The 13,311-nt window shown below is 37.5% G+C and overlaps 1 protein-coding gene across 1 annotated transcript; it reads left to right on the top strand.

Annotated features, from left to right (window-relative positions):
* Nucleotides 1-12,380: 12,380 nt before the first annotated feature.
* LOC142550009 (uncharacterized) lies at nucleotides 12,381-13,025 on the top strand. Its single transcript, XM_075659253.1, has one exon. It carries the CDS (start codon nucleotides 12,381-12,383, stop codon nucleotides 13,023-13,025), a length of 645 nt encoding a protein of 214 aa, XP_075515368.1.
* Nucleotides 13,026-13,311: the final 286 nt, after the last annotated feature.

The following is a 13,311-nucleotide window of genomic DNA, read 5'->3' as shown; positions in this document are numbered from 1 at the left end:
GTAATAGGAGAAAGAAAGTTATTGGGCCCTGAATTGGTACAACAGACAGCAGAATTGGTTACAAAGATCAGAGAAAGAATGCACACTGCCCAGAGTTGACAGAAAAGTTATGCTAATGTCGTCAATTAGAATTTCAGGTCAGTTACCCTGTATTTGTAAAGATAGCGCCATTGAAGGGCATTTTGCGTTTCTGTAAGAAGGGAAAATTGAGTCCAAGATATATCGGTCCATTTGAAATCTTGAAAAGAATAGGAGACAGGGACTACCGAGTTGCTTTACCACCGAACTTGTCAAATGTTCATAACTTTTTTCATGTTTCCTTGCTACGAAAGTATTTGTCCAATCCTTCTCACGTTCTTCATTACGAACCATTGGAGCTTGCATCGAATCTCTTGTATGAAGAACGACCGGTCCAAATCCTCGACAGAAAATCAAAAGTGTTGCGGGGCAAGGAAATACCCTTGGTGAAACTGTTATGGCGCAATAATGCAATTGAAGAAGCAACATGGGAGCGAGAAGACGAGATTCAACAAAGATATCCTGAACTATATGGTATGTTAAATTTCGAGGACGAAATTATTTGAAGGATGGGAGAATTTTAATGCCCGGTTACTCGTACAAATGATAATAAGACGTTTATGTCATTTAATATGTAGTTATTTAGCTCATTATGTTTTACATGTTGATTGAGGTATCAATATTGAGATTGAACTTGATTTTTATATTGTCCATGGTTTATTGAGAATCAATAGGTGTCTAAATAATGATAATAAGATGTGTAGGTAAAGTAGTGTAATGAAAGTTGGTATGAGACATCAGAAATGAGATGAAAATATGATGGTTCTTACGGGTTTTAGCATAATGATTTGAATTATTGATCCAAATTATGTGAGGCCACAACCATTAGAAAGAAAAGATATAATGCTACAACTTTCATGTTTTGAGTTTTGTCCAAATCATTGTGGAAGACAAGCCAAAAGTGCCCCAAAGTGTGTCGTGTGTATCGTCATTCCTACAATGACACATTTTGGTAGATGGAGAATAACTTTTTACTCAGACTTCCAAATGACACGAAATTAATTGGAGATTCACGCCAAGACATAGGGCTACAACTTGCATGTTTACCACTTTTTCAGATTATGAGGGGAAGAGACGTTTCTGAAGCGATCTTTGACAACATTGTGCGCAGAGGCAGAATGTCCAGCACTCGAGCGGTAAGATTTCACCGCCCGAGCGCCGGTGCACCAAAAATTCTGTACTTGGACATAATGTTCAGTGCTCGAGCGGTAGAAAACCACCGCCCGAGCACCGCCTTTCATAGGAAAAGATAAGTTTCGACTTCCTTGAGTTTCTTTACCAATCCACAACCTCATTTCACAGCTAAACACGAAAGATATCAAAGAAACCTTCCTCCAAACGCTCCTTTCATCCTTTCCTTCATTATTTTGAAGTTAGAACTTAGTTCTCCATCACAAGAACTTCCTAAGGGTGTAAGTTTTCTTCTCTTAGAGGGGTAACTTTCACCTAGTATAGACATAGTAACTGAATTATTGATATATTTGACAGTATAGGATTGAGAAACATCGTCTCAACCCAGTATTCATACGCTTGGACTGTAAGTTGGCATGTTCTTGAAGTAATACGTGAGTAATATTATGAATTTCAAATGTTTTCCATTGCTTATTGATATATGTACATTGTTAGTATATTTATTGATGAAAACATAGCACCATAATCCATTATGTATTAAATATGAAAAAAACTCATGAATATTGAAGATAGGTGCTATGTCATGAACATGAACATGAACATGAAAAGAAAAAGACTGATTTTTATATGATATAGAGCTTGTTGACATCATGGGTGGTTTTAAGTCCACCAAACCTATTGGCCAATATATTTTCATGGGGCGTGGGGTTGCCAAAGGTGCTGCCTGACGTCCAACACAGTAGCAGCTATATAATAAAGCAAGCACAGTAGTACAGGTCAACTAATGAGGCTCAAGTACAAATATGAACATGAATATACAGTATGATATGACATTGTTTAAAGTTTCATAGTTGATCACGACTTGATATGTATGTTCTTTCTATGCATATTGATACGTATAAGTGTCAACGTATTGAGTTTTATAAACTCACGTAGCTCATGTATTACAGGATCAGGTAATGAAGATACATAGGATGCCGGTTCGCCAATGGATGCTTGTGACGTGCCTCACCTCGACAAGAACCTGGACATCTTATTGTATAGCTTCCGCATATGTATCGTAGTAAATGTTATGTCAGGGTTTGAAACAAATTCCACTAGATGTATGATGATACAATGTATGTTTATATATGAGAATATGTTTATAAGTGTGTATATATGGTATTGCTTGAATTTTTGGCTTAGACAAAATGTAGGGACATCATGACAAATTTTTTATGCACCGTCAAGTGATGCCCCTTGTTTGAATTACTTCATAATATAGATATATCATTCAAATCCTATTTTGATTATGGTAATCATGTCAAGTATAGAATAAGGGCGTGACATGATATGTGACATAAATTACCATGACATTGACACCTTTCGCAAGATTGTACTACTTTTCGGGCGTCTATACTCATAGTAGGCCACCAGTATCCGGATAATAATGCTTTTCAGGTAAGTGCTGTCGCTCCCAGATGATTCCTGCAGCATCCTTCATGACTTTCTTTCAACACATACTGGGTTTCCTCCCCGGCCAGAAATTTGAGCAAGGGGCCGTGGAACGATCGCCGGTGTAACTATCCATTCAAGACATTGAATCGAGAACACTGCTTCTTAACCTTCTGTGTTTGCTGAACATCTCCCTGCAATTGGCGTTTTGATATGAACTCGAGCAATGGTGTCTTCCATGAATTTTCTGTGAAGTTACCGGGCTGGTATCTATGGTCGACACCAGCTTGGTATGATGAATGACCTCTCTGCCACCTTCTCATGTTATGGATGACGCCATTTTGGCCAGTGCATCAGCTTCAGCATTTTTTTCTCTCGGGACTTGCTCTGCAATCCAATCAATAAAAATTTTCAATAATTCTTGAATGCTTTTCAAATATTCCTTCAATCTTCCTTCTCGGACTTCATAAGAGCCTTTGAGTTGCTGAACGACCAGTTGAGAATCTGAATATAGGATGATTCGGGTGGCTCCAGCTTCCCGAGGGGCTTTCATCCTGATCACCGCTGATTCATACTCGGCCTCATTATTTGAAGCCCGGAAATCCAACCTTACGGCCAATTTCACTTTCTCTTATGTGGGAGAAACTAGGACGACTCCTACTTCGCTTCCTTCTTTGTTGGCAGCGCCGTCCACAAACACCCTCTAGACTTCTTCTTGGCCGAGTTGTACCATTTCAATTATGAAGTCTGACAAGGCTTGAGATTTTATGGATGTTCTTGGACGATAAGTGATATCATATTCCCTGAGCTCTATCGTCCATTTTATCAATCTCCCCGAGCCTAAAATTATTTTTGTCACGCCCCGAAACTAGGGTTAGTCGACACCAGTGTTGTTTGCAGCTAAACACTTGAAAACAACAAACCTTGTAGTACAATATAAACCAAACAGTTTATTTCTCACAACCAATCATAAAATTCTCTTTACAATGGAACTAAAAATAAAAAAATATGTGGAAGCGCTTATAACGAAAATTCAAATAAACTTAAAATGAACATGAACTCCATTAATTCTTTATTTCCGTCCATCAGCAGCCCCAAAACTATTCTTGGTCATGTTGCTCAATTTCTTCTTCTGACTTATCTGGAGAGGGTAGAGTAATGGGTGAGTGATATGGTCGTCACTCAGTAATCAAAGACCATTCGAGCATATACATAATAAATAAGCATGATTTTCAAAAACAACATATCATATCATACATACCATAATTCACATAACATATCATCAGCATCAACAAATATTTTGACCTAACACTAAGATTTTTCTACTTTCCATGGTTTAGTGGTATCAGTATCTAATTTTACTCCTCTAAGGGGGTGAAGCCAAATAACAGTTATAATCCTACGGTGTAAGGGTCGTAACTTATGATGCATTGGATTCTTACCCATGTCCAGTTAAATCCTCACAGTGCCAAAAACATATACGATAATCGTATCAAGAAGGGGTATAAACATAACAACGGTGCTTGACCGAAACTTTCAAAATTGGAAGGACCTATACTCAAATACATCATTTTAAAACATGCCCACTTACCTTAGATTTGGATGCTAAAAAAGTGAAGGATGATTTTTTTGCTAGGATTTTCAAATCTTCATTAGATCTGGACTGCAACATAGCTCCAACACTCGACATAACTTATAGAGTAAATCTCAAATTCTTGAAAGCGCTTGAGAGTGAATTTTGAAAATTTGGTATAATTTTCAGGAGTGAATTTCGAATGGGAGGCCCTCCTATTTATAGAGACAGAGTGCTATCCTAGTCGTGCATTATATTTACGTTTAAACTTTTGAATTAAATTTTGAATCTATGATAATTTATCATTCTTTATCTATCTCCTTAGATAAAATTTCGAAAATAATCCTTAGCTATGCCTGGAATTTCGAATTTCATGTCTAATATTTTCAGCATCCGGTAAATCTTTTATTCTGAAGTAAATGTTAATTTGTACTCTTATACTTTCGAATTTTTTTCTGTGTAATTTCGAATTTATTGATCATTTATCCTTAAGATAGGACTCTTGATTTTTCTTGAAATCTTCTAAGCAAACTTTTGAATTTCTCATGCATGCATTTCTTTATTGTGTAAGCTTTTATTTAATTTCTTGGCCTACCTCTATTTTCGAAATTTATCCATAATATATATACAAAAGTTTCGAAAATCTAAGATTGCGTGATCCTTCAATTGATCTCCCTTTTTTATCTTGATCCATGAATATATATTATCTCTAATTCTATATCTTTATCTTGCATTTTATCACAAATTTCGAAATCATATTTTAAGATTTCGAAATACACGCGTGTGTGTATATATATATATCCATTATTTCCTTTAAATTCTTGGATCTTGACGTATTTATAATTACCCTAAAAATAAAATATATGCATAATATCATCTTAAACTTCGAGTTCCATAGATACTGTACACACGATTTAATTATCTCATACAACTTTAGATAATCTTGATAATTGTAAATAAAATAATAAGAGAAAATTCTTTGATAACCTAGAACAAATTTCAATTACAAAATAATTGAAAATTTGCGAGTTTTACAATTTTGATTGTCAAAAACATAATTTCTTCGAAAATTTTTAACTTTCACGGCATCTCGGTCCAAGAAAATGGTACCTCAACAATTGGTTCATCACCCAATCTTGAAGTACTTAAATTGAGAGATCATGCATGCATTGGGACAGAGCGAGAACCAAATGAAGGGGAATGTTGTGGACTTGAAACATTTGGTTTTTGAAGCACTGGAAAGCTGATTATGAAAACTTTCCAAGCCTTGAGCGGAGGATGTGCTATGAGTTGGTTGAGATACCATGTGGGATGGGAGAAAAGCCCCAACTCTTACTGGGATTGAGTTGTTTACCTGTCAAGATTCTGTCTTGACTACCGGAGATGCGACAGATCTTGAGAAACCATGTTTTTCAAGATGTTCTCCATTCTTGATGGAAAGGCAAAACCTTAAAATGTCATTCTGCCTTTTTCGTCCAAGTAAGAAAAATAGAAGATGATGAAATCAAATCATATTCATTTCATATTTTCTTAAACCCAAAATACAATTATTTATACTGATCTATGTATTAGAGGATAACTACTAAGGTGCAGAGAAAAGAAGAGTTTGTTGAAACAAACTCAACGGCATTTCTATCTAGATTGTTCTATACAAATGGATTGGACTTTCTTCTTGTCATGGGCCTGTGACTCTTTTATATCAGTGGGCTGATCAGAATGGCTTTTGACTTTATTGTTATGGGCCTTTTCTTCTCTAACATTCCCCCTCAAGTGAAGCGAGGGATGAAAGGCTATGCTGAACTTGGATTGCAGACGGAGAAAAGCAGGGGCAGACAATGGTTTGGTAAGTATATCTGCAATTTGATCAAATGTAGGAACATATCTAACTGAGAGAGAGTTTTATGAGATCTTTTCACGAACGAAATGTAAGTCAAGTTCTATGTGCTTTGTTCGAGCATGAAGAACTAGATTGGCACTCAATGCAATTGTGCTGTTATTGTCGCACCATAATACTGGTAGGAGAAGGAGAACAATGTAATTCAGTCAAGAGAGATTGAATCCATAGTAAGTCGGTAGTAGCATTCGCAAGACTTCGATATTCAGATTCTGTGCTTGAGCGAGAGACAACAGATTGTTTCTTAGAGCTCCAGGAGATAAGTGAGTTGCCAAGAAACCAACAGAAGCCTGAGGTCGAACGACGATCATCAAGATCACTACCCCAATCTGTGTCACAGTACCCGTGAAGATGAAGCTGTGGTGAAACACGAAGGCTGATGCCAAGGTCCAGCGTACCATTTAAATAACGCAAAATACGCTTGACAGCCTTCCAATGAGTATGACGAAGAGCCTGCATGAATTGACACAATTTGTTGACGCTTTAAGCAATATCTGGTCTGGTGATAGTCAAATATAGAAGAGCTCCAACGATGCTACGATAATGAGTAACCTCTTCAAAAGGGTCCCCATCTCTCACAGAGAGCTTGGTGCCCGAAACCATAGGAGTTGGGAGAGGCTTCGCCTGATGCATGTTAGTTCGTAGAAGCAAGTCTTTAGCGTACTTTCTTTGAGAAAGAAAGAGAGAACCATCACTTGTTTTGAAGACTTCAATGCCCAGAAAATATGAGATATCGCCCAAGTCTTTGAGGGAGAATTGAGTGTGTAGCTGTTGAATAATGGAATAAATCTGCTGAGTGTGACTGCCTGTAATTAATATGTCATCGACATACACCAGAATGTAAATAATGGAACGAGAATCAGACTTAACAAACAGTGAGGAATCTGCTCGAGAGGCAGTGAACCCAATGGCCTTCAACGTAAAACGAAGTTTATCAAACCAAGCCCTTGGGGCTTGCTTGAGGCCATAAATAGCCTTGTGAAATTTTCAAACCAGAGGAGTGCTTGCATTTTGAACTTCAAACCCGGGAGGTTGCTGGATATAGACTTCCTCATGAAGAAAACCATGAAAAATGCATTATTCACATCGATTTGTCTAACACACCAGCGTCTGGATACAGCAATGGCAAGAACAACAAGGATGGTGGTTGGTTTAACCACTGGGCTGAAGGTTTCAGTGAAGTCAAGTCCAGGAGTCTGAGAGTAACCCTTAGAGACAAGTCTTGCCTTTTGTCGAGCAATAGAGCCATCCGGATTGGTTTTGGTTTTGAAAACCCATTTACAACCAACAATGGGAGTATCCGGAGGAGCAGTGACTAGAGCCCAAGTCTCGTTGAGCATGAGAGCATCATATTCTTATTTCATTGCTTGAGTCCAAGCAGGGTCTGTTGTGGCTTCTTGAAAAGTTGATGGTTCATGAGGTAGTAGAGAAGCGGAATACAATACCCTGGGTTTAAAGATACCATCCTTAGCTCGAGTAGTCATGGGGTGTAAGTTCACCTGAGATGGATGAGGTGTAGTATGAGATTCAAGAGGAGAAACAGTGGTTGAGGATGAAAGAGGAACATTAGGAGATAAATTTATAGACAAAGGGGAGGGGGGTAAGCTAAGGATGAAGGGGCAGTAGATGATCTTAACCGCATATCGGTTGAAGAATGTATAGGGACGTGTGGAAGGTAAAGTGGAGTGGGGACTGAAGGTACAGTGTTTGTGGAGGGGCAGCAAGGTGTAATGGGCTGCTGTAGATAAGGAAAATGAGCCTCATCAAATTCCACATGGCGAGAGATGTATAATCTACCATTGGAGCTGAGACACTTATAGCCCTTGTGGATATCATTATAGCCGAGAAAAGTGCAAGGAGTTGATCAATACTCAAGTTTGTGATTATTGTAGGGCGGAGACATGGAAAACATCGACAACCAAAGATTTTTAAGGATAGAAAGTTAGGTGGTTTGTTGAATAGTTTAGTGAGGGGAATGGCATGTTGGTGGTTTGAGGAAGGGAGACGATTGATAAGAAACACAGCTGTAGAGAAAGCATCCTCCCAAAAATGAAGAGGCATAGATGCATGAGCCAACAAGGAAAGACCTGTTTCAACTATATGCACGTGTTTGCGTTCAACGACGCCATTTTGCTGAGAAGTGTATGGGCATGAAAAGCGATGAAGTATCCCGTGAGCATGGAGAAAATGGGTTAATTTATGGAATTCCCCACCAGAATCGGACTGAATGATTTTAGTGGATTTATTAAGTTGAAGTTCTACTTGGCGTTTGAAATGTAAAAATACCGACTGAACTTCAGATTTGAGTTTAAGAAAATAAATCCATGTATAGCGACTAAAAGCGTCGACAAAACTAACATGGTACTTATATCCATTTCGAGATGGTTTATGAGCAGGACCCCATACATCTACATATATAAGTTCAAGCGGTTCTGAGTAAACTGTTTGGGATAAGGAAAATGGGAGTCGATGGTTTTTACCAAGTTCACAAGCAGAGCAAAAGTCTATATTTTCATTGCAAGGAATACGGACATTACATCGCAATAAAACATTTTTGACGATTGCAAGAGAAGGATGTCCTAATCTAGAGTGCCATTGAGTTAACATTTGAGAGGAGGTTGTATGTGACTTGACTGGAGAAGATGATCGAGCATAAGTGCTTTCTGGAAAACTAGATGAACTGAGACAAGTAGCTGAAAGAGTTGAAGCAGAGACAGGCATGCCAAGATTGAATCGATATAGCCCATCATGTAAGGTTCCTTGGAGAAGAGTGACTTGAGTGGCATGGTCCTTCACAAGACACAGACTGGGATGAAACTCAAAGAAAACATTATTATCCTTTGCAAATTTACTCACGCTAAGGAGATTTTTGATGATTTGGGGAACTCGTAGTAAGTTATTCAAAACAAATGTTTGTGACGAAGAAATAGAACGAAATTTAGAATGACCAATGTGAGAGATAGACAGACCTGCACCATCGCCCAAGTGAACCCTACCACTTCCAGAGTATTCTAAGCCAAGACTAAGATTACTGAGATCGCTAGTAACATGATTAGAGGCCCCAGAATCAGGGAACCACAAATCCTCTCCAGCAGATGATGTACTAATGGTCGTATGCAGTGTAGCTGGAGGATAGGATGTTGATCTTTGATTAGGATCTTGGCAAGGTCGTTGATTCTTCGGAAGATATGCTTCATCAAAACGATAGAAGTAGATCTTCGCAACATGACCATGAATACCACAAATTTGGCACACTGGTCGATTGTGATGTTGTTGTCAGGTTTTTCTACCAGCTCATTGAGAGTATTTGCCACGGCCACGGTTACGTCCGTTGGAGGGAAATCTAGATGTTTTATAGGAGTTTTGATGTAGATTCTTATGTTGCGGTGCTGCGGTGGTTGCATTAACCATGGGTGATGCTGTCTCATTAGGAGAATTGAAGGCTTCCAGCCGGCCTTCATGTGAGAGGAGAAGAGCACCAACCTCAGAAAAACTCCATGTGTCTACACGGGAAGTAACATGAACAACCACCGAGTCATATTCAAGACCTACACCGCCAAGAAGATATAGGATTTGGTCTTCCTCTGTAACCGGGTGGCCACACGCTGCAAGCAGGTCCATGTAGTTCTTCATTTTGGATAGATAATCCTTCATGGTTAGAGCCCCCATTTTCTGGGTTTGAAGCTGCAGCTTATATTGCATTACATGTGCTTTCGATCGGGAAGCAAAAATACGAGATGTGCGAGTCCAAAGTTGAGTAGCCGACTCACACCCGATCATTTGGCTCTGGATGCTTTCCGACATGGATGCAAGGAAAAAAGAAAACAGCAGCTGATCTTGTCGGCACCAGATGACATAGTTGGGATTAATTATTTCTGGTGCACCATTCTCAGAAACAAAACGAGAAGGGACTGGAGGATTTTCAAGGATGAAGAACTCAAGACCCAAACCTCTGATTCCAGCGAGCACATGGAAATGCCAAAGAAGATAGTTGTCATCGTTAAGTTTTACAGATGTAATCTGATTTGCAGGATTAACAAGAAGAAAGCTGGGATTGATGATTGGGGCAATAATGTTGTCTGAGGTCCCATCAGTGGATCCGGCGTCAGCCATTTTCCGCTCTGATACCAAGTAAGAAAAATAGAAGATGATGAAATCAAATCATATTCATTTCATATTTTCTTAAACCCAAAATACAATTATTTATACTGATCTAAGTATTAGAGGATAACTACTAAGGTGCAGGGAAAAGAAGAGTTTGTTGAAACAAACTCAACGGCATTTCTATCTAGATTGTTCTCTACAAATGGATTGGGCTTTCTTCTTGTCATGGGCCTGTGACTCTTTTATATCAGTGGGCTGATCAGAATGGCTTTTGACTTTATTGTTATGGGCCTTTTCTTCTCTAACAGTCCAAAGATAGAATTCTCCCTCGTTTTGGTCTGGTGAAAAAGATCAGTTAAGAGTCTATCGAGAACGAGAAAACCAACTTTATTAAGTTCATTTCTTTAAAACTCTTGATAAATAGCTCCCTTGATCTATAATAAACTTTAACCCATTTGAATGAATATAATTTTGATTTCAGGTTTAATGGAATCAAGTTATTGGAGAATATAGAGATCGATCACCTTCATGTGAAAACACTTGTTGAAATACAATCTTTTTGCCTCTCCAAGAGATCCTTTTCAGATATCAAAATCCATTCTTTGCTGACTTTTATGTTTGTTTCTCGTTATTGCAGTTGTATCAGGCACTCAGATATTCTCTGAAATTGATAACGAGTCTTTTTTACTTGCAATGAGAAGAGTTTCTCGGCGAATCACCGACTCGATTCGATTCATGATAAAATATTACATTTTATATTAAAAATATTATTTTTCATTTTAAATATTAATCGGATTAACTCGTTTCACGAAAAGAAATTCATGAGACCGTCTCATAAAATCTAATAATAACAGAGACCGAGTTGGTTGAGGAATAATGGAGCTATGCTATATCCAGAGAAGGATTTTTATTTTATTTTTTTCGAATTTACATTTTTGTTTGCGAATTTGTAAAATTTGGAATTGTTATCTTCATATTACTTACAAGGATTTGTTTGGAATTCTGCACTTTCCTTTCTGTTTCCCAGATTTTAAAAATTGAAGCATACGTTTTCTCTAACGGATAATCATTATTTTTACCACTTGCTAAAAATACTCAATTAGTATTACATTAAAAATTTACGTATGATATAAGTATGTGAGACAAAAATTTGTGTGAAACGGTTTCACTGGTAGTATTTGAAGGGAAATAATATTGTCGAGTTTGATAGAATTATAGAATTAAATTATTTCCCTAACTATATCCTTTCGAATTGATTTAAATTAAGTATGATAATATTATGTGATTTTGTCTTTCTTAAGATTATGAGATAATTGTGCAAATATATTGTTGACTACTGAGATATTATATTTATGTTAATAAGTTGATGAGATATGATATCAATGTTTAAAATAGAGTTTATTTCTAATTAAACTCTTATCTTCCCTTGTTTAATAGGTTTCTTTATGTGATAAGACTATCATCTATAAAAGGAAGATCAAGGACTTTGTAGGGTTCGCCGTTTTTAATCCAATATACTACACGCACTTTGCACGTTCAGAATTTCAGAGAAAATCATTGTCAACGTTGCTGCTGCATTAAAGACTGTCGATAGCAAGTGTTGCCGTAAATGTTGGGAACACCTTCAGACAACGTCTGGGAAGAAGTTGGCCGAAGATTGCTTCTCTTGGATCTACTGTTTGGCAACATATTTTTGGTTTTCTTGTTTTAGTTTTATTCTGATTATTTGTTTTACAAAGCATTTTCTCAACGTGTTGAGGAAATTGATTTTAGTGAGAATCATTAGAGATAGGTTTTTGTGTAAACGATTTGGTTTTTCTAGTGATTAATTTTTGCCATAAGGCACCGCACAAGTATTTATACTTGTTCATATTTAATCTTGTCCATCTATTTATTTCAAATCAATTTGTGTTATAAAAGTTAATTTTCCGCTGCATATAGATGTTGTCCGAGATGTTGTAACATCTGGCACAACATTTAATTCTGATAAAACACAAATTTATTATTTGTTAATTCTATTCTGATATTTTTATTATTTTCTATATCTGTCGGACAAAATAAACCTTACAAGTGGTATCAGAGCCTACTCTTGATATACTAAGTGCTGATTCTGTTTTTTTTTTTGTTTTGTTTGACAGAAAAAAAAAGAAAAAAAATATATAACTAATGGACATCTCGTTTGCAAGCGCGGCACTTCGACCACCAGTACTCGATGGTACTAATTACAGCCTATGGAAGGTTAAGATAAGATACTACATAAAATCTCTGGATGAACGGGCATGGCAGCGTGTCATGAATGGATGGACTCCACCAGTCATGATAGATCAAGAAGGTGACAAACGGCCAAAGCCTGAAACTGACTGGACTGCTGATGAAGTGCAAAATTCAAACCATAACTCAAAGGCCTTGAATGTTATATTCACATCGGTTGACATGAACATGTTCAATTTAATCACAAACTGTACTTCGGCTAAAAGTGCATTGGATATTCTCCAAAGTCACTGTGAAGGGTCTGAGAGTGTGCGACGAACCAGATTAAGGATGCTTACATCCAAATTCGAGATGATGAGGATGGAAGAATCTGAGAGCATACTCGAGTACGATCGCCGCCTACGGGAAATCGCTAATGAGGCATTTAGTGTTGGAGAATCTATCTCCAATGAGCGTCTAGTTAGCAAAGTCCTCCGTTCTCTGCCTGAAAGGTTCAACATAAATATTTGTGCAATAGATGAGGCTAAGGACACTTCTAAAATGGCACTGGAAGATCTTATCAATTCATTACGTACCTTCGAGATGAATCTGGACATGTAGAAGAAGGATAAAGGTAAGACAATCGCACTCCAAGCTTCAAATGACTCCTACAATGAACTCCTTCAAATATCTCAAGAAGTCAATGATTCTGATCTCTGCGAGGATTCTATCTCCTTTATCACAAAAAAATTCGGTGACTACTTGAAAAGAATCCGAGATAAAAAGAAGGATACGTAACGATCTAAATTTCCTAGCCCTTCTGCACCTGAAAAATCACAAAAATACCCTGTCAAGCAACAATTTCAACCAAGAAATGAAGGTAAGGGACAATACAATTCAAAAAGGT

The sequence above is a fragment of the Primulina tabacum genome, chromosome 6 (genome assembly GCF_025594145.1).
Source record: "Primulina tabacum isolate GXHZ01 chromosome 6, ASM2559414v2, whole genome shotgun sequence".
In the NCBI taxonomy this organism is placed as follows: domain Eukaryota; kingdom Viridiplantae; phylum Streptophyta; class Magnoliopsida; order Lamiales; family Gesneriaceae; genus Primulina; species Primulina tabacum.
This window is presented reverse-complemented; position numbering and strand designations above follow the sequence as displayed.

Coding starts and splice junctions, on each gene's coding strand:
- LOC142550009 (XM_075659253.1), top strand. CDS start 12,381: ATGGACATCTCGTTTGCAAGCGCGGCACTTCGACCACCAGTACTCGAT.